The sequence below is a fragment of the Ammospiza nelsoni genome, chromosome 14 (assembly GCF_027579445.1).
Source record: "Ammospiza nelsoni isolate bAmmNel1 chromosome 14, bAmmNel1.pri, whole genome shotgun sequence".
In the NCBI taxonomy this organism is placed as follows: Eukaryota; Metazoa; Chordata; class Aves; order Passeriformes; family Passerellidae; genus Ammospiza; species Ammospiza nelsoni.
Window position 1 is genome coordinate 18,029,682 of NC_080646.1, and position 20,488 is coordinate 18,050,169.

General features: G+C 51.5%; 1 protein-coding gene across 3 annotated transcripts; it reads left to right on the forward strand.

Annotated features, from left to right (window-relative positions):
* Positions 1–666: 666 nt before the first annotated feature.
* PKM (pyruvate kinase M1/2) lies at positions 667–20,380 on the forward strand. Of its 3 annotated transcripts, none has more exons than XM_059481912.1 (11): positions 667–745; positions 6,145–6,308; positions 6,677–6,768; positions 9,606–9,737; positions 9,927–10,113; positions 10,893–11,163; positions 11,420–11,570; positions 12,873–13,025; positions 16,100–16,266; positions 18,871–19,052; positions 19,590–20,380. In XM_059481912.1, the coding sequence occupies exons 2-11, from the start codon at positions 6,164–6,166 to the stop codon at positions 19,694–19,696; spliced, it is 1,587 nt and encodes a 528-aa protein (XP_059337895.1). In that variant the 5' UTR covers positions 667–745; positions 6,145–6,163; the 3' UTR covers positions 19,697–20,380. The 3 variants fall into 3 exon arrangements, with proteins under 3 accessions (XP_059337895.1, XP_059337893.1, XP_059337894.1); XM_059481910.1 differs by lacking the exon at positions 667–745 and adding an exon at positions 5,878–5,933; XM_059481911.1 differs by lacking the exons at positions 667–745; positions 16,100–16,266 and adding exons at positions 5,878–5,933; positions 16,685–16,851.
* Positions 20,381–20,488: the final 108 nt, after the last annotated feature.

A 20,488-nucleotide genomic window follows, 5' to 3' on the forward strand; every position in this document is an offset into this window, starting at 1 on the left:
TTTATTCCTCTTAACTCTGTCTAGCCTTGGTTCCAGCTCCTTGGGGCGTTAGCACCATGTCACCAACATCTCCAGCCTTGTGTCTCCAGTGTCCCCAGTCCTTGTAACCCAACTACAGAGATTTCACACTGGTCCCCAGTGTCCCCAGTGGGAGGTCTCAGGAGCTTCCAAAGCACCCCAAAACACACAGAACCACCGCCCCTGCAGAGTGAGGGACCCCTGAGGTGTAAGCTGGAGGCTTGGTGTGAGTAGGGGGTGTCAGTGTGAGCTGGGAGTGTCAGTGTGAGCTGAGGGTGTCAGTGTGAGTTGGGGGGGGCTCGGTGTTTATCAGAGGGCTCGGTGTGAGTTGGGGGCTCGGTTTAAGTTGGGGGGTGCCAGTGTGAGTTGGGGGTGTCAGTGTGACTTGGGGGTGCCAGTGTGAGTTGCGGGCCACGGCCCCTTTAAGGCGGCGAGCACTCTCCGTCCTCGCGCGCGGCGGCTGCGCCGCTTCCTCATTGGCCGGCCGAGCGCGTGCTGTGACTCAGAGCCTCCCCCTGCTGGTTTGTGCGTCCGCTCCCGAAAGTAGCTCCGGCGCCCCGCCCTTGCCGAGCGGGCTCCGGCCCCGGCAGGGCGGGCGGCGGAGGGATATGAGAGGGGCGGTGCTTCGACCATCCGGGATTACTTTGACGGAGCGTGTGGGGGCGGTGCTCAGAGCGGCGGCGGCGCTCCGAGTGAAAGGACGAGGTAGCGGCGTGACCCAACGGCGGTAGGTAACGGCGCCCTGCGGGGCTGCGAGCGGTGGGGCCGGCCGCGCCGGTACCGCCGTTATGCCCAAGTTTCCGCTGCCGGGTGAGGGTCCCACCGGGCGGCGGTTGAGGGGAGGGGGCGCGCGCCCTGCGGGACGGTTGAGGAGGGGGCGCGCGGGGGGTCGCGGCACCGCGCACGTGGCTGCCGGCAGCCCCGGCCCCGCGTCCCCATCTCTGCCCCCTCGAGCATCCCCCCCGAGATCCCGCACCGGGAACGCCCTTCCCGAGCATCCCCCCGTGACCCGGCACTGGCGAGCGCCCGCTCCGAGCATCCCTTCCGATTCCGCGCCGGGGAACGCCCGCTCCGAGCATCTCCCCACGGCCCACACCGGGAAACGGCCGCTCCGCGCACGGGGGAGAGGGCGGCGGGGGTCCGGTCTGGGGTGCGAGGGCCCGGGTGAATGAAGTGGGGCGGCACGCAGGAGCGGGGAGCCCCGCGTGTGCCCGGCGGCCGTGCCGTTACGCGGAGCGCACGGCGCCGCTGCGGCTGCCGGCCGGGCCGGGCAGTGCCGGAGGAGCCGCTGGGAGGCTGAGTCAGAGGCAGACGGAGTGAGCGCTGGGCCGCCTCCCCCCCGTGCCCGCACTCACGTAAGAGCCGGCAGTTCCCCAAAGGGCATCAGCTTAAATCAGCGCCCGGCTCACTGCACCCACCACTGATGCTGCAGCCTCTTCCCGGGCCCCCTCCGCGGGAAGACGAGGCCCCTTCTGAATTTATCTTCTCCCGTAATTGTGCCGGCTTAAACACATCCAATTGATTTAGATCGTTTTCTTGCAGTGTGAAAACCTTTCAAACGTGTTTAAACCCCCTTTGCAGAGCTACCAAGGCATGAATAGCGCTTTTGTCGGCGGACAATGGCAACCTCCCGACTGTCTCCTCAGAGTACTAAAAGTAGACGGCAATCTCTGAAAACCTGCTTTTGTTCTGATAAGGCAGTTGGGTATCAGAGAGGCCCAGGTTAACAAAAAAAAAAAAAAATCAAAAAAAAAAAATCAGTGTTTTGTGAAGGTTTTTGTCACGTTAATTTTCCTGCTGCTCATCGTGACTTGCCTTGGCTCAAAGGTGCAATGACAAATTTTTGATTACTCAGACACGTCCAGAAACTTGTGCAATTACAAGTGCTTAATTAAAAAAAAAAAAAAAACAAACCAAAAACAAACAAACAAAAAAACCCCACTAAAGAGTGTAATTTTATGCCTGCTTATAGAGCAGGATTCTGGCTAATATAAAGGAGTTCGATGGGTTAATGGTCTGTACTGGTGCCAGCAGGTTTCCAGCCCATCACCGGATTAAGCAGGAGGTTTTTGTGCTAGGCAGGAAGCGCTGCTGTGAGCCACGTGCTTGAACCGGGGACTTCTGCCTTTGAAACCCTTCTGAGAAACTTCACTTGCACTAGATAAAGAGCTTGGAGAGTCTGCAGCAGCCTGCTTTTTTTTTTTTTTTTTTTTTAAATATTACGTACTGTTTTATCTATCTAAAGCTGTTATTAAAACCTTTATTTATTGCTGTTAGCCGTAGTGATCCACCGCCGGCCTTAATTCCCTTTCCAGCCAACAAGTTGATAATTTAATTTGAAGGGAATGAGACGTTTGCCAGGCCGGCTGGAGCACGTGCTCGGTCCTTTATCTGCCGCCGGGCCCTTGTTCTGCCGGGGGAAGATGGAGCCGCAGCGGGCGGTGATGGATGGCACGTAGGGAATGGGGCTGCAGTACCGGGGCGCTGCCACGTGCAGCAATCGCCATCCTGGAGTGGGGATGCAGCGCAGTCAGGGGTCCGCACTTCTGCCTGGTTAAATGTGAAAAGAAAACCCCCAAGCTTTCTTTTATCCTGTAAAGCAGGTTTTTGCAGCTTGCCTGAAGGCAGCCAGGTGCTTCTTGCCAAGCTGAAGGGCTCCTTGTCCTCTGCAAGGTTAAGCCTGTAGGTGTGTCCTACAAGTACCCTCGAGATCAGATAAGTCTTTCTCGTCACCAAACATCCGATGCTTGCCACCTCCTCTTATTTTTTTTAGTTAAGTTTTCCAGGGAGGGCAGCTCAGCAGAGGCCCGGCTGAGCCAGCAGCACACGGGGAAGGTGCCAGAGCCAGCCTGATCTTCCTGTTCTCCTTTGCCAAAAAGCTGGAGAGGCATCTCCGTTGTGGGTCTCTCCTCCCGTGGATCTGCAGCTCAGTGCTGGGGAGAGCATTGGCCAGCCAGGAGCAGGTGGTGGCTCCTGGGTTCCATCCAGGCTTGCAGAAAAGGGGTGGAATTTTGGGGTGGCCATTTTGTCCTTACATAACGGCGAGACACCTCCAGCATCAGCTGCCTGGCAGGAATGTGCTGTCCTCCCTCCCTGGGAGAGGGGATGCCAGGCCGGGGTAAAAACCTGCTGCTCTGCAGAGCTGCATTTCTCTGTTGTTGAGTGCCTTCAGCGTCTGGAATGAGCAAAGCTGATATTTTTCTAGGCTTCTTTTGGGAATCTAAAGGCCTGCCTGGTTTCATAACCCTGTCCTGAGCACTAACTCAAACCATTTCTGCCTCTGGGCTGGGTCACTGGGCATGAGCAGCCTTGTTCTGCAGCATCTGTGTGTTGTGTAAGTGAGGCTGACTAGTAAATCCCGAATCATGGCCCCCTGGGAGCCTCCTGGCTGGAGTCCCTGCAGGCAGTGACACAGCTCTGCCTGTGGCCTGGGGACAGCCCCTGCTGCAGTTTGTACTTCCCTTTGTCACCGGTAACAGCAAAGGCTTGGCCCTGGCTGGGGATTGCCTGGGTGGGGATTGCTGCTCCCTCTCCTTTCTCCATCCCCAAGGGGCATATCCAGAGAGACTGTGATTTTAGGCTTTCTCTCTGACCCATGGGGTGAGCTGGCTGGAGTTACTCACCTGGCTACAGCAAAAACCGGTCCCAACCTCAGATGGCTCAGTCTGGAATATTCAGAAGCTGGGGAGATACCAGACATCATTGGGATACTCTGCCTGAAGCATGGGCATGCCAAGTAATAATTTTTGGGATTTAATCGTTACTCCTTGAGGAATGAATTCAGGTTTATTCAGTGCTGGAGACATTCAGGCATTGTAGGATATTGCTCACCCCCCCTCCCTCAATCTGCCCAGACTGAGTGCTTCGTGTTTTCTGGTGTCCTTAAAGTCCTTGCTCCTGTGTTTGATGTTAAAAAAAGCGGAGTAGTGGGAAATGCCAGACATTCCTGTTATAAATATGAGACCAGTCATTCCAGTAAAATTCAGTCGATGCTTTGTAAATGCATGGTGGTGAAAGGCAGGAGGGAGTATTGAAAAGGCTCTTGGTGGTCGTGGGCATGGTGCTGTGGACAGATGGGTGTTTGGGATATTTTCTGGCTCCTGCGTCTCTGCTCTCGCCCCTGGACAAGGTCACTGTGTCTGCGGTCAATTTTTCTGAGCCTTCTGAACTGCTAGAAAATCCTGCGAAGGGGATACTGGCTGGGAAGTGAACTTTTCCTTTCTCTTTATAAAGACTTCAAGGGTGTTAAAATTATATTTGCAAATGACATGAGTGGGTGGGGGATTTCCACGAGGAGGGGAGAATTCACATGACTATTTTTTATAAACTTCCAAATTGTGCTCTGGCTGCAGTTTCCTTGTTGGGATACCTTGTTCAGTATTCCTCTTGTTCCTAGAAGCCGTGCAAACCCGATTGCTTGTGCGTGGAGGTGATTTACCAGCAAAAGCTTGTTTTTTTTGGCATCTAAGGAAAGTGACACTGGAGGGTGAAGCAGCAAGTGTTAGAGGGCTGAAACACAATGTTTTAGAACTGACCAGAGGGTTTTCCTATAATAATAAGACTTTGTTGGGCTTTTTATGTGGGCAGACCTTCTTGTAGTGACTCCAGTGAATCAGCAGCTTTTGGCAGGGCTGAGGGAGAAAAAGCTTTGCCAGGTCAAATTATGGTTTTTGCTGGCCTGGCTGCTGTGTGGCGCATGGCAGCGCGGCGAGGGTGAGTCAGGGCTGCCTGCGAGAGGATCTGCACGTACGTGAGGAAGGGCTGCGGAGCAGGGGAGGAGCATCGGGAGCAGGCTGGCAGGGCTTGCTCTGCCCTTCGCTGCGCTCAGTGCTGCCGGCTCTGCCACGGGTTTTGGGTTTGTTGGTGCCTCTGTGTCAAAGCTGGATCTGCTGAGCTGGCTGGTGTGTGCCACTCACACCATTCTGTGGTTTATTGGTGGGCAGAACAAAAGCTCAGCTCTGTTCCTGCTCTGTCCCAGCTTTTAGCTGGGCCCAGCCCATGTTTCTGTAAGCACATCTTGGAGATGAGGGCTGCTCATGCCTGCTCTGAGTCTCACCTGTGTGCCCAGGGCACAGCGTTTAAGGCTAAACCAATCTTTAAAGACAAAAACAATGAGTGATCTGCCCATGCCAGTAGCCATCACCTTGCATCACTCTTTTACCAGAGGCTTTTGTAGTGCTGAGATTTTAGCCTGGGCAGGTCCAAGAGACAAAGCATTGAGCTGCCATTATTACTTGAGAACAAAATTATTGCAATTAGAAATGCCTGGGGCACCAGCACTGCTGTGAAATGAATGTACTCCCATCGCAGTGTACTGCTAACCTTCAGCTCAGCTTTGTCTTTAAAGGATAGGTTGGTTCCCAAAGAATAGGCTGGTCCTGCTGTTGTGGAAGCTCTCAGGGGCAAACAGCCTGAGTTCAGAGAGGTTTTTTAATCCAAATGTTGAAAAATATGACCAGTTTTAAACCTGATGATAAATTTTGGTGCTGTAGGTGGAGTGCAGGAGGTGGGGGAGACCTGCAGCATCTTCAGTCAAAGAGGGGCCTCGAGTGTCTTAAATCTTCAGACCTTTATGTGTTCTCTGCCAAAGTGTTGTGTCCAATCAACTCAAGTCTGCTTGCTTGTCCAGGCTTAGAGGATGGGTTTAGGCTTATGTGGACTTTGCTGTGATTAGGTGCTCCTGGGCAGAAGGCTGCCCCTGTCTGGGCAGTCACGCCAGCGCCGCGCTGCCCCCGTCCCGCGTGGGATGGGACGTGCAGTTGAGGCCTGTCGGAGGAATGAGTGGAGAGCTGGGAGGGAGGAGGCAGAACCTCTGCCTGTGCACTCAAGTGCTTGAATTTTGTTGCGTTGTGTAGCTCCAAGGGAAGACTGGCAATGAAGAGAAGCTATGAAGGGAACATCTGCATAGAAGGCAGGTGAGCTTTGGGCGGTCCATGTGGGGGATGACATGGAAATAGAAATGTGCCTTGCCTGTTAGGATTCTCAAATAGGAACATAAAGATAGTTTGACCCAGTAGCAGCTTTCTTGTTACCTCCATTCATCACATTGTTGTCTTGGTGTCTCTGCTTGATGGGCAGTTTGGGGTGGGTGATTCCCAAACCTGGCACCGCTTTCTTCCCTTCCAGACACAGGAATCTAGCAACCATGTCGAAGCACCACAATGCAGGGGCCATCCAGACCCAGCAGCTGCATGCTGCCATGGCAGACACCTTCCTGGAGCACATGTGCCGCCTGGACATCGACTCGGAGCCGACCATCGCCAGGAACACCGGCATCATCTGCACCATTGGTAAGCTATTCCTAGACAGGAGGGAATTGCAGCTAGGAGCCCACACCCTGGTGAAACTTAGGAGGGAAATTGTGAGAAGGATCTGACTTTCATCCCTTGCCAGGGCTGATCTTGTGTGGTGAAGGAACATGACTTTCCCATGTTTGCCTAACCTGTGTTACTGCTGGGAGTGAATCCAGTATCCAGGGAAATGGGAATCGCTTGGGTTCTGCTGCACTCCGTGGGCAAGTTAAAACAATATTTGCTGCTGCAGCGCTGAGCAATGCTGTATCCATTTACCTTTTCTCTTCCACATGAAACCGCCTGCTCTGTGTGGGTTACCTCATTATTTTTCTAAAGTTAATGTTCAATCTGTTTCTTCCTCCTAGGCCCGGCCTCCCGCTCTGTGGACAAGCTGAAGGAAATGATTAAAGCTGGAATGAACGTTGCCCGCCTCAACTTCTCTCACGGCACCCATGAGGTGAGGGTGTGGTCTGAGCTGCTACAGCCTCTGTGTGTGTGCTGAGCCTGTCCTTAGGGAGGAGGGAAATCCAGCTTCATCCAGACCATCCCTGGTGTGGGAAGGTCAAATAGCTGCTTTTGGGAAGGCATGCTGGTTGTACATGCTGAGCCTGCGTCACTGTTGATAACAGTGAAGTGTAGTGAGCCATTTTGAAAGCAATTCAATTCCACACCCTGCCCTGTAGCGGCGAGCCAGGTAACTGGTATTTGACACTGTGTGCCAACTTCTTGCCATGAAATCCTTGAGTTCTTCCTCATACCCTGCTATTCCCAGAGCTGCTGCTTCCTGGTGAGCAGCAGAAGCTGAGAAGACCTGTCCCTGTTTTCACCTCTGAAGGAGGTCACACTATCAGTTAATCTCACTTTTTGTTGCATTGCTGGGGATTTTGCATGCAGGTGATCCGTGAATAACCCTGATCAAAAGGCATCTGTTATTGGTGATTTGATGTAATTACTGTGCTCAGTAGGAAGAATGGGCCCCTGGGTTTTCTGGCTCACCAGCTGCTCCAGATGCATTCCTGGCACTCTGGAAGGTCCCACCGTGGAGCTTGGGAGCTTGTAGTGAGCTCAGAAAAATAAGGTCAGAAGAAATCAACACTCCATGGCAGTCAAGCCCTTATTGCTATAAATAGCTGACACCCTCAGTGATACTGGAGGAGCTGAGGATCCCATTCTGCTGAGGTTTTTTGGGTTTTTTTTTGACCCTGGCTGCTTTCCAACTTTCAAAATGTCACCCAGTGGCAGCTGTAGGTGGCTTTACTTAGTGACCCATGAGCCTTGTGGTATGCAACAGCTTGGCCTCTCACCCTGGTAGCCTTTAATGAGCACAGGGCAGTGTCAGGATCAAAAGGGCTGATACTTAACTGGGGGCAACCATCAGACCTTGACTAACCACCCTGGGATAGTGTCAGTGCTTGTCTTGCAGTTGGGAAATCAGCCTGGAGGAAGAGTAGTGTGGAGTAATTGCATCCCAGGAGGCAAATCCTGCAGCTGGGTGGCTCTTGGGCCAGGTGACACAGCAGGGACTTGGTGGCCAGGCTGAAACTGGGAATTCTGACACTGTTACTGCCCAGTTGCTGTGGTCTGTGAACTGGCTGAGGTCTTTATTCTTCCTGCTTTGTGTGAGGTCTAATCACACTTTTCACACCAACAAAGCTGACTGCAGGCTCCGGGGTGGCTGTCACCTGCAGAGTGTGACCATCAGCCATAGCCAGTCCTGAGCTTGTGTCCCATCCTGGCTCCTCCAAAATGCCCTCATTTCCAGCCAAGGCCCAAAGAGCTTCCATCTGTCACAGGTGCTTCAGTTCTTGTGTCCACCCCAAAGCATTTACCAGGGCTTGAGCTTTACAAGAGGTGCTTTGGCACCCACTTGACTCCCTTTTACATGGACTAAAAATGGCTTTTACCTCCAGTTCTGCCTGCATTCCTGTTCTGCATGTGTAACTCTTCAGAAAGTCAGGCTCCCTAGGAGCCAGTTAGTCCTTGGTATCAAACTAAAATGGAAATCTCAGATGATTGTGTTCAGATAAGTGTTGTGGCACTGTCAGGGCGTGCTTTCTGTGCTGCATCCACCCCAGCTGCTGTCCCTGGAAGGTTCAAGGCCGACTCAATCCCACATTGCACACTGTCAATAAACTGACTCATTTTCCTGCTATAAAGAGTTATCAGCTGTTAGGTATTTCTGGGTAAGGGCACACATGTGAACTTCAGCATGGCTTTCCAGTCCAACCTTCCTGGTGCTGGCTTATCATCCCTGAGATATTGGAGTCAGTGTGGAGGGCTCATGTTGGAGTGAGTGAGTGACACGAGGGAACCGAGTGTTCGGGGTGAGTCAGGTCAAACTCCATCAGTTCATGTGGCACAGAGAGGAAAGGGTATTTGTTATCTGCTAGAGCCTGTCAAGTGTTACACAACTCTTACTAGTTGTAAGTAGTTGAGGTTATCTCTTAGTGTTATTTAAACAAGGAAAGTAAATTGATCTCTTGGCCATCTGTAGCATATTTGAGGGAGTTGGCATGGGTTTTGTCACAAAACTGTCTTAAAACTGGCAGCATTTATCAAAATGCTCTCCCAGACAAGGTTTGGAAGCCAGGTGTGTGGTGCTGGACTATTTTGGCTGTCTGTGTTTGCTTTGATTCTGGGAATAAACTGTAAATATTTACATGGATAACCTTCTTTTAGCAAGTCCTTTATCTGTGGGAATTCAGACCAAAGAGTGAAAAGCCTGTCCACCTGCAGGGCTGATAGTGGGTCAGGCTGGAAGTGTGTGTGGGAGCTGGCAGTGTGGAGAGGCATCTTCCCTTGCTCTGATGGGAGGAGGAGCACAGCCATGTGTGGCACTGTGACATTCTTCTGCCCTCAGGTCTCTTTAAATGCACACAGTTATCCAGCTGCTGGTGCTGTGAATATTCTGCTGTGTTGAATAGGCAGGTGTTCAGGTAAGCTTTTGGAAAAGTTCCTCCTAAAGGCCTTTTGGTTGGTGAGCCACCTTCAATTGGCAGGTGTGTGTCCTCATGAAAAATCACTTCAGCCAGACCTTGGGACTGTCTCCTTGGGTTATCCTTCTGGAGTTAGAGCTGAGGGCACACCAGATAACTTCCAGACTCCATGGCAGGAAAGCCCAAGTATCCTTGCACTATTACAGGAAGCTTTGTCTGGGTTCAATTTTGAAGGTAGAACTGAGACTTGGAGCAGAACAGTCAGCTTGAGCAGCCTCTGGGGTGCACTGGGATCTTTTCTGTAAGCAGACAAGTAGAACTAGCTTTAACATTTCCATCTTTTTTCTTTTCTTGTCAGTATCATGAGGGCACAATCAAGAATGTGCGAGAAGCCGCAGAAAGCTTTGCCTCTGATCCCATCGCCTACAGACCTGTGGCCATTGCACTGGACACCAAGGGACCTGAAATCAGAACTGGACTCATTAAGGGAGTAAGCTGCTTTTTTTTTATCACACTTTTTTCACCACAGACTCAATACTGTGTTGAACCTGTGGCCATTTTCAAACAAAAAGATGTCATAGGAAGTGAGGTAACAAACCACCTCCCAAAAGTTCTGACAGATTGCTGTGGGCTGTGAGGTGGTGGTGTACTGGTTTTTACTGGTGTTGTTGTCACACAGAGTGGCACAGCAGAAGTGGAGCTGAAGAAGGGTGCACAGCTCAAATTGACCCTGGACGATGCCTTCATGGAGAACTGTGATGAGAACACGCTCTGGGTGGACTACAAGAATCTCATCAAAGTTGTAGAAGTTGGCAGCAAAGTCTATGTGGATGATGGTCTGATTTCTTTGGTGGTTAAGGAGAAAGGTGGGTAACAGTCATTTTAACTCTGCCTATTTGTGTGTTCCTCAGGACATATTTGTGGTTTCCCTCCAGTAACTGTTTCATAGTTTGCAGTTGTAGAAAGGAGAACATGGTTCTTGATGGTTTAGTGAGACTTTGCTAAATTTCTCTATCTCAAGTGTGGGAACTTTCCAAAATTTAACTTCAGCTGAGTTTCATCAGGCTGGCATCTAAACCCCATCTTCAAAGGGGAATTTATGGTAGGGCCATATCACTATTTATGATCAGCCAGGCTAATTCATGCTCTTAATGAAGGCTTTAACTGGTTTTACAGCACAGGCCCTGGGTTTTGTAGTTAAGAGACAGAACTAGTTTTAACTGGCAATGTAGAGGTAAGGTTACTTCCATAATACTCCCTTTATAGTGCTGCCTAAACTGCTGTAGCCTCAAGCCTCTCAATCTGTGAGCATGTAGGGAGTGGGAGGCAAGGCTTTGGTGTTGCAGGGCTCTGTGTGCAAAATTGCAGCCTGCCAGCTTTTCTTGGGGGAGGCAATCCCAACCTCCTGCAGGGAACAGCTGCTATCTTATCCAGGAACAGCCTGGAAGTTGTTTTTAAGACCAATCTATTGTGTTCCCAAGGATAAGCTGCAAGCCTGTGTGATACAGGAATGCTCTGAAGGGATGGCATGTGCTTTTTATCGCGTGTGCCGCTGTTGACACCGCAGTTCCCAGGCAGGGAGGTGTGTGGGAGTTGGTAGCAGGAGCTGTCCTGTAAACACTGACCATGGGAACCTGTGTTCCAGGGAAGGACTATGTCATGACAGAGGTTGAGAACGGTGGCATGCTCGGCAGCAAGAAGGGCGTGAACCTGCCCGGCGCTGCCGTCGACCTGCCCGCCGTCTCTGAAAAGGACATTCAGGACCTGAAATTCGGTGTGGAGCAGAACGTGGATATGGTGTTTGCTTCCTTCATCCGCAAGGCTGCTGATGTCCACGCTGTCAGGAAGGTGCTGGGGGAAAAGGGAAAGAACATCAAGATCATCAGCAAGATCGAGAACCATGAGGGTGTACGCAGGTGAGCTTTGTGCAGGGGATGCTTTGGGTTTGTCACACTGAAATAAAGCGACTCACACTCCCTTTCTGTAGCTTCAGGCAGCTTTGTGTAGCACTGAATATGTGCTGTGCCTTGCTTCTGGTTTTCTTCCTCCTTCCTTGGCATTGCAAGAACTCAGAGAGCCCATGAAAAGCGTGAGTGCTCCTTTCAGAGGAGGACAGATGGGAAGGTGCTTTGCAGTACAAATGGGATAACACAGCTCTTCTCTCGCTGTCAGGTTTGATGAGATCATGGAGGCCAGCGATGGCATTATGGTGGCCCGCGGTGACCTGGGAATCGAGATCCCAGCTGAAAAAGTCTTCCTTGCCCAGAAGATGATGATTGGGCGCTGCAACAGGGCTGGCAAACCCATCATCTGTGCCACTCAGGTACTGGAAACACCACCTTTGGCTCCTCACTGCCAGAGTCTGCCCACGAGGGAATGTTGGGGCACCCATGGGTTGATGGTGTTGGTTAAAAGAGATGTAGAGAAGTTTTGCTCACAGCTGAAAAGCTCATGTTTTTAGGCATTGCTGTGTTTGGGATCTTTTCCCAGTTAGATTATGGGACCTCTTGCCAAAGGTTATATGCCTCAAAACATCACATGGTAATGAGCCCTTTGGGGCTGACCTTGCAAATTCCTGGGAAGAATGGCACATGGTTTTCCTTGGCATCTTATGGCAACTCATCCCTGCCTGACAGGGAAGGTTTGCTGGGATTCCCAGGTGTCTTAGAAAATGTACCCACACTGGAACTTCAGAAGGAACTGAGTAAAGGATCCTTCTCCTTTTTCTGGGAGTGAATAGGGATCACTTGCACAGTCCTCGAGCACTGGGAGGATTGGTTTCCTGACTGTCCTTGCTCTGCACACAGGTTGTGGAAATTAAGACTTCTTTAGGCAGTAATCATTAAAAAAGCTTCTGGATTTACAGTGGCATGTGCTCCTTTTTGCTGTATTGCTACAGGAATGCAGCTGAAACACAGCCTGAGGCAATGTCCCATGGGTGAAGCACATAGTGTTTAAACAAGTGGTGAGCTCCAGCTGGGGGGAAGCTGAGCACCTGAGGAAGACAGGAGAGCTGGCCAGAACTGGGGTTGGAAAGGGATTAGAAGTGCTCACCTCATGGAAAGCTGTCCCCTTTTCCACTCCTTTAAGTGGGGATGCTTAGGAACCTGTTGGAGTTAACTGTTCTGATTTTACTACCCTGTATGTATTGTCTAAAGCATTTGAAATCCTGAGTTGGGGGAAGGCAACTTCATTGGTGCAGACTCTGCTCTTTATGATTTCTGGATGATAAAATCCCCAAATTTGAGAATGTGTGACTGGATTTGAGCTTTCCATAAATGCATGTAATGCCACACTGCTCTAAAGAGCTCTGAGTTCCTTGGGCCAAGCTTTGTGCTGAGAAGTTGAAGGTTGGGAGTCTTTTGTCTGAGATGTTGTATGGCTTAAATCTGCCTGGAAAAGGAGTAAATGTGGAATGGGTATAAAATGGAGTGGGTTATTTTCCTGACTGATGGAGATCAAAGCTGCTTTAGGGGCCAGACTCTCTCTCTGTTCCATACCCCTGGCGAACTCCTAGATTCCTGAGGTTGCGTCCCACTCTGTGCCCAAGCCATAAGGAGTATTGAAGTGCAGCCCCTTCCTGTGGCAGAGTGTTGATCATCCCAGTGGGTTTGTTCCCTCCCAGATGCTGGAGAGCATGATCAAGAAGCCTCGCCCGACCCGCGCTGAGGGCAGCGACGTGGCCAACGCCGTGCTGGACGGCGCCGACTGCATCATGCTGTCCGGGGAAACTGCCAAGGGAGACTATCCCCTGGAGGCTGTGCGCATGCAGCACGCTGTGAGTACTGCCTGCCTGCCCTGTGGGGACAGGGACACCCATTGCTCTTGGCCACCTCAGCTGGCCACTCCAAGGCTGAAATGGGTGCCTAAAATAGCCATTTTTTTCCTCACACTCTGCTATGAGTGATTTTTTTTTTTTAACAAACGTGGTTCTGAGGGCTTGGAATCTCACTTTGTGTGCTCCAAACTTGCCAAGCAGAGCTGAGAGCTGCTCTGTAATGCTGAGATATAAAACTTTTTTTTTTGCCTTTACCTCAATAGAAATTTCATCCAATGTTCTATTGCAGTGGCATATTAAGTGCTTTAAACTGCTGCATAGTCAAGGAGCTGCTTTAAGCAGTTTATCTATAGATAATGAAAGGTTTTGGCTGAGTCCTGCATGGGAGGGGGTGGGGAGGCTCCTGAGGGTGATTTACAGCACTGCTGCATTCAGCACCTGCTGTGTGCTGGGGGTTGGGGGGTTTGTTGCATGAGTACTGACAGCACCATATTTTTACATGCCTGAACTGCCAGAAACCTCTGCTCTGCTTCAAGTTCGTGTTTCAGCTGATATAAGCCTCATGTCAAGTACCTGTGGGCATTGCTGCTCCCCAGTTAGCAGTGCTGTGAATCACAACACAGTGTGAATCACATCACAAGTTCTAACTCTCACCAGTTTTATTTGCAATTCAGCTTCTATAGGTTATTCAACTCAGCCAGTGTTTGTTTGCAGTGTGTTACCTAAACATCTTTTACCTCAATATGGAGTGGTGTTTTTCTGCATGAGGCAAATGCAAAATACAACTTACAATCAGTGGGCAGTGGTGCTCCTTTGCAGGCCAAATACTAACTAACTTCACTAACCAATACTAGTGCACCTTACAGCTTCTCCCTCTTTTTCCAACCCCTAAATCACAAGGATCAACTGCCTACCAAGACTTGGGAACTTGCTGCAGCAAACCTTACACCTGGGTTTCCATCCTGGCATTAATTCTTTGGGCTGGGCAGGTTGTGTTGTACCTGTAGCCTGATTTGAGGATCTGTTGCATGTGCTTCCCTCCTCCTACAGACCTGGGCATGGTGTTCATTCCACCAGGGCTTCTGGAGAAGCACTGAAGGCTTTAACACTGCAGAAATTGAAATACAGATTGGCTAAGTGTGAGATGTTCCAGGCAGCAAGGTGCCAACTCTTGTGGTAGGAGCACATGCAGTACAGTGAGGATCTTTCCTCTGAGCTAATTCAATTCTCATTAGTCAAGCCCAGCAACAATGTCCCGAGTAACCATGGTCTGGGGATCTGCAGTATGGCTGGAGCAGGTGGATGTTACCATCTGAAGTGGGCAGTAGCAAACTTCTCAATACTGGCCAGGCTGATTGCTGTAGGTGGGAGTGGGCATCCATCCATTCCACTCCAGGATCCACACTTCAAAGCCCAGCCTGGCCATGCTGTGCTGCCCGATGGGACCAAGGTTTAAACAGCCTCTCCATTTTCCTTTCTCCCACTCCCTGGTATCCCCATCCGTGCACCAACTGGAAACCCTCTATAGCTATTCCTGTCTGAGCAGATCCAGCTGTGGGGTGAAGTTAAGGATTGCTATGCCCCTCTGCAGCTGCTGTCAAAGCAGACACCTGTGTTCCCACGTTCCATAACGTGTGGAGAGTGCAGACTTCCCCTTAAAATCAGATCTGCTCTCTATGTTACATGGACCTGCTGCATTTGTCCAGGAGCTGAAAATAAACTGCCAGGTTTCCAGCTCCTGCATTTGGAGTAAGTGTTGTGATGCAAATACTCCCCTTTTATCTAAATCCAGCAGTAACAATATGCTTTAGGACAAGTTGGCACTGGCCTGCTTTTCTGGCCTGCTGCCTGTGTCCTGTTATTTTTAGAGCTAAGATACTTAACTACTTTGGCTTAAACTGATAACTGTGGAAGGGATAATTCCCAGCATCACATAAAATAATTCATTAACACTAGAGTGGCAAAATTCTGAATTTTCTAACTGCAAAACTTTCACTGTGATGGCACATCAGTCTCTAATTCAACACGAACTTGTCATGCTTTGTGTAGCAGCTGTTCACTTTGTGGAGTAACTGGGTGAAATTGTCCTTGAGAAGATCATGAACCTTTGCATGCTTTTCTAGTCTCTGCAAGCCTTCTTTATCAGGTTGTCAGGCTTTCTGAGATGATTAGACACGATGATTCCCAGGATTCTGGGATGCACAGGTTGCCGAACCTGTTGCCAATGCTCAGCCAGAACACAAAGCCTTTAGTTGTGCCTCTGTCCCTCTCATCTGTCCATATCTGGCACTGTACAAACACCCAACATCTGTGACAGCCCTATAAGGAAGACTTGTTTTGATTTATTTCCCTATTACCTAAAGGAAATCACATTTGGATGTGAAGCTTTATTGACTCTCAAGTTAAAATAAATCTTTGTTGGCTCTCAAACCAAATCTTTATTTGCTCTCCATGGAAGCCAAATTTTCATAGACTCTGAAATTCAACTAAATCTTCATGGACCCTGAAGTTAATCTAAATGTAACAAGACTGAGAGAACAGTCTCCCACCTTCAGGGGTGACATTTAAAATGTGTTACTTGCATGTTGGCTCCATGAAAACTGTTCCAGCAGCACTCTGTTGGAGCCTAGGAAAGGGAGCCAGATATTCTGTCTTACAAAATTGCAAGCAGGAGCATGGGCAGGCAGGTAGGTGGCATAAGAGTCTCTCAGGAAAGTCATAAGCAGCCATGACAAAGCACAGTCTGGCTCTGAGCTGGCTTCTTCTGCTCCTTGAAAAGCAATTTACGTTTGCCTGCTCTGCTGGAACTCCCAAATACAACTAAAATACCGTGTTTGGAAAGCCTGCCCAGTGACTGGGGCCTGCCAGTCCCATGGTATGGTGAATTTTAGCCTGCTTACATTTGGCAAAGTGAAAACCCGAGAGACAAAAAGCTTCACTGCTTCACCTTAATGCCTTCTTGCATGCACTACTATGACAATTAAGCAAGTTAATATGATCTCATGTTCCTGTGGTATATCTTTCCTTCTTTTCTTTCCTCTGTTCTCCTCCTTCCCTCCCACTCGGGCCTGCAGATCGCCCGCGAGGCTGAGGCCGCAATGTTCCATCGACAGCTGTTTGAAGAAATTTTACGGCTCAATGCTAACACCAGCGACCCTGCCGATGCCATGGCGGTGGGCGCCGTGGAGGCCTCTTTTAAGGGCTTAGCTGCAGCCGTGCTAGTCCTGACTGAGTCCGGCAGGTAGGGCTCAGAGAGGGGGCTTGGGCCAGCCCTTGCTGTGGCTAAACACGCTGCACTCTAACACTGCAGTCTTTGGCCAGTTGCTCACTGCCCATGCCGACCTTGTGTAACCGCTGCCATGTGAGCTGACCCGTGCCAGGGAGGGATCCCAGCAGGCAGGAGCAGAGCGAGAGTGCCTGGCAGTTGGCATGAGTGTCACCTGAGTGTGGGCTTGACAGGGCGAGGTGCCACCATTGGAAAAACAACCCTTGGGAATCGAGTGGTTCCTCTGCAGGGCCGTGCTGTTGGGGCGAGCTTAGCCTGAGCTCGCTGGTTAATGGCAGTGCAGATGTGGCACTCTGTGCCGGAGCACCTCGCCCTGCCCCGTGCCCGAGCGCCTGCCGTGAGTGTTGTCTCCGAACGCGTGTTGCTCTTGTAGATTGCCCGGGAGGCCGAAGCCGCCATCTTTCACAGGCAGTTGTTTGAGGAACTGCGTCGTCTGACCCCCCTCAACTGCGACCCCACCGAGGCCGCTGCAGTTGGCGCTGTGGAAGCGTCCTTCAAGTGCTGCAGCGGGGCCATTATTGTCCTCACCAAGTCTGGAAGGTAGGAGGGATCAGGTGCCCCCAGGTCGAGCCTGCTGTGTGACAGGGTGGGGGAAGGAGAATCTCGTGGCTTTGAGAGACCAGTGGAGTCAGGTTCTGGCAGTGCCTGCGGTGGTGGTTCCTCGGGAGATGGACACACATCCCTACGCTGAGTCCTCGGCCTGCCTCTGCCAGCGTGGCACCAGCTCCGAGCCCAGCCTCCCTCACTGCTGCAAGGGGCAGCAGCGCCAGCTGGAAGAGCCAAGGGAAAATAAGTGTTGCAGCTTCAATTCAAACTTCTTGGCAAGAAATCATCAATGTAACAGTGAGGCAGAAGTTCAGTGGATGCACAATCTATTTATTTTCTTTTAAATCAAGGCTTTGGCCTTTTCTAGTAGCATCCAAATTATTGGTCTCTTGCTAGACTTTGCAGTCATCAGCCCTGCTTGCCTGAGCCTAAGGCGTGAAGAGGGACTGCACAGCCTGTGATTGGTAGGCAGGGAAATGGAGAGAGTTGGAAACGTCCTCTTCCAGGATTCCTTGCCCCTGCCTGCAGGTAATCTCTGCACAGACAGGCATCTGGCAAGCACCAGATGAGCTCAGTGGCTGCAGGTGAAGAGTGCTGGAACAATGTAGTTTGGGATTTCTGTCCAGCAGTGGTGATAGCTGCCAAGCAGAGACCCGTTCTTCCAGTTGTGGAATGGGAGCTGGAGCCTCATGGATCAGCTCTTCCATCTAGAGGACCTGGGCTGCCTGCTCCCAAAGCACGTCCGACCATAAGTCTCAGACTGCTTTCTGGAAGGAAATCAGGATTTCTCACACTGGATTCACACCATAACAGTAGTGCAGCAAACGTACCTGAAGATGTGGACCATCGGTGAAACCTTCACCAAAATGTACAGCTTAAATGATATTGAGCAGAAAATTATTTTCTGCAGAGATGAGGAGGGAACTATAAGCACGGAGTTCTGGATGTCCTCATGCTTCTAATGTTTCTTGGTCAAATGTTCCAGCCTTACACTTGACCTTCTTAAAGAGATTTGAACTCTGATATTTGAGTATTTTTAGCTGTGGATTAGGTTAACTCTTGTGAGTACCTGAATCTCCCAGATCTCACGGGAGGCGGCTTGGATAGTGTGGGCAGGATTGTCTGAGAGCTGGTACGTGTGGTTGGGTGCTTGGAGCAGTCTGCTGGCCCCTGCTTTCAGCAGCAAACTTTGCATCTGAGTGTCGCTGAGCTTGGCTTCTCTAAACGAGGCTGCAAAAGCAAGTGGAGACACCAGCATGTCTGCTGGAGAGATAGAGCTGCAGATGCCATAACCTTGCAGTTGAATCCATTTTGGAGATTCTTTTCCTCAGCAGTGCTCAGAGAAAGGAAAGCTGTAGTCTAGTCCCTGCCCAGGCTGTGCTGCTGCTATTTTAAGGTGTTTTAAAGACTTTGTGCCCAACTTCCCAGTATAAATTTTGTCCTCTGTTGCATTTGCTTCCCATGGGGTGCAGGAGCAGAGCTCTGTGTGGAGGAACTGGCTGTTTGCTGGCTTCAGTAGGTGGCTGGGAGGCAGATGGCTTCCTCCTTGGCATGCTTTGGGCAGCGCTGCTGGCACCGGCTCTTTCCACCCTGAAAACCGGGAGCTCCTCAAAACAGGGAACTTTCAGGGACCCCTGTTGAGATGCCAAGGCCTGCTTGCAGAGGCCAGAATAAATGGCACCTCGCCACCCTAACATAGCAACAGAGACAAGTAAAGGCTTGTTCAGGGACCAAAACACCCTGATGGCACTTGCTAAACTTGGAGGTGAGGAGATTGTCACCACCAGTGGGGGCAGCCAGTGGTGGTCTGCCCCATTGCCTAGTCCAGCAGAGCATCAAGGTGGTTGGTGAGTGGCTTTTGTGCAGTCTGGTCACATCCCCCCGAGGTTTTGGGGAGCTCTGGTAACTGACAGATAGACCTTGGGCTGCTGTGCTCCTGCAGACCATTGCCATGTGTCTCTCCGGAGGCAGTGGTGGCCGTGTGGAGCCCCAGCGTGGCTGTTGTCCCCGCAGGTCGGCACACCTGGTGTCACGGTACCGCCCGCGCGCCCCCATCATCGCCATCACGCGCAATGAGCAGACGGCGCGCCAGGCCCACCTGTACCGCGGCATCTTCCCCGTGCTCTGCAAAGACCCCGCCCTGGACGCCTGGGCCGAGGACGTGGACCTGCGCGTGGCCCTGGGCATGAATGTTGGTGAGTGGCACCCTCCCCCTGCCCTGGGACACGGCTCTGGTGGTGGCCCCAAGCACCTGGGTCGTACTTTGGGGTCACTGGTGATGGGAAGAGAGGAACTGGCTGCCTGTGTGGTAACTGGATCCGGACGGGAAACGGGCGGTGGTGGCGTGAGCAGAACCACATCCGATTGGGAAATGAGGTGGTGGGTTTGGCACAGCTGCCTTTTAAGGAGTTTTCAACAGAAGCCCAGGTTGGGTTTTTTGGTGAGTGATAGGCCTGTGACACTCAGCACTCCTGAGGGACAAGGGAAGCCTGGAGTGGGGCTGACTGTCTCTGTCCTACACCCCTCCAAATCATGTGCTGTGGAATTTCAAGCTCTGTCGCAAAGAACCCCAGAGCAGAGGCAAAGGGTGTCAAATGGGTGGGCAGCAGGAAGGTGGGGTACCCTCCTGGAGCCCCAGCTGCTGTGGCACAGGCAGCCTCAGTGACGCGGGGAGTGGGTGATGAAGGAGCCAGGGTGGGACGGTGCTCTGACGCCTCCCTCTTCTCTCCTAGGCAAAGCTCGAGGGTTCTTCAAGAGCGGCGACCTGGTGATCGTGCTGACGGGCTGGCGCCCCGGCTCTGGCTACACCAACACCATGCGTGCGGTGCCCGTACCCTGAGCGCCCAGCGGGCCTTCTCCCCCTGCCCCTCCCCTCCCAGCACCCCACTGCCCCGTCTCCCCTTGCAGTAGACCAGCCATCGCTTGCGCTGTCGTCCTTGTCCCTAGAGTGGATGTAGGTTGCTAAACACCACCCAGTGCAGCAGCAGCAGGGGCAAGAGACCTTAAATCACTAAAAAAAATTATACTTGAAGTGTTTAGTTTTTTAAAAATCTCTCCCTGTAGTTAAAGTCCTGCCTTGATGTGTGTTGGAGTCAGCGTAGGAGGTTCCTGCGTGCTGTTGGGACTCCTCTTTCCTGGTGACTGTGCTCAGAGTGTGAAATGTCCCTTTTCCTGGCCCTGGTGTGGGGTTTTGGGGAAGGGGAGAGGCAATGTTTAGTCAACGGTTCTGCTGGACCCCTCCTTGCTCGAGGCAAGCTGCTACTCCCCCCTCCTGTAATGGCTACATGCCTCTCCAGACCCAATTCAAGGCAGATCCAGCCTTTGTGAGCTGGCTGCTTGGGGAATGGGGGCAGGGGAAGGGTGTTGGCTCCATGCACAGAGCTTCCCGTGCTCCCCTTGCAGCGTTGTCTCCTGTGTTAGTCATGTTCCCCCACCACCCCAGAGCCCCCCCCTCACCCAGCACTCTGATGGGCCCTGGGGTGGAGAGCACAACTGTTCATCAATAAAGAAAAGCTGAAGCACCTGCTGGGCTGAGCTGCTCCTTTGGGGGTTCATGCGGGGTCTGCAGGGGAAGGGGGAGATCTGGTGAAGGGCTGCAGGAGCTGGGGAGGGCTGCAAGGGTGGGAAAGTG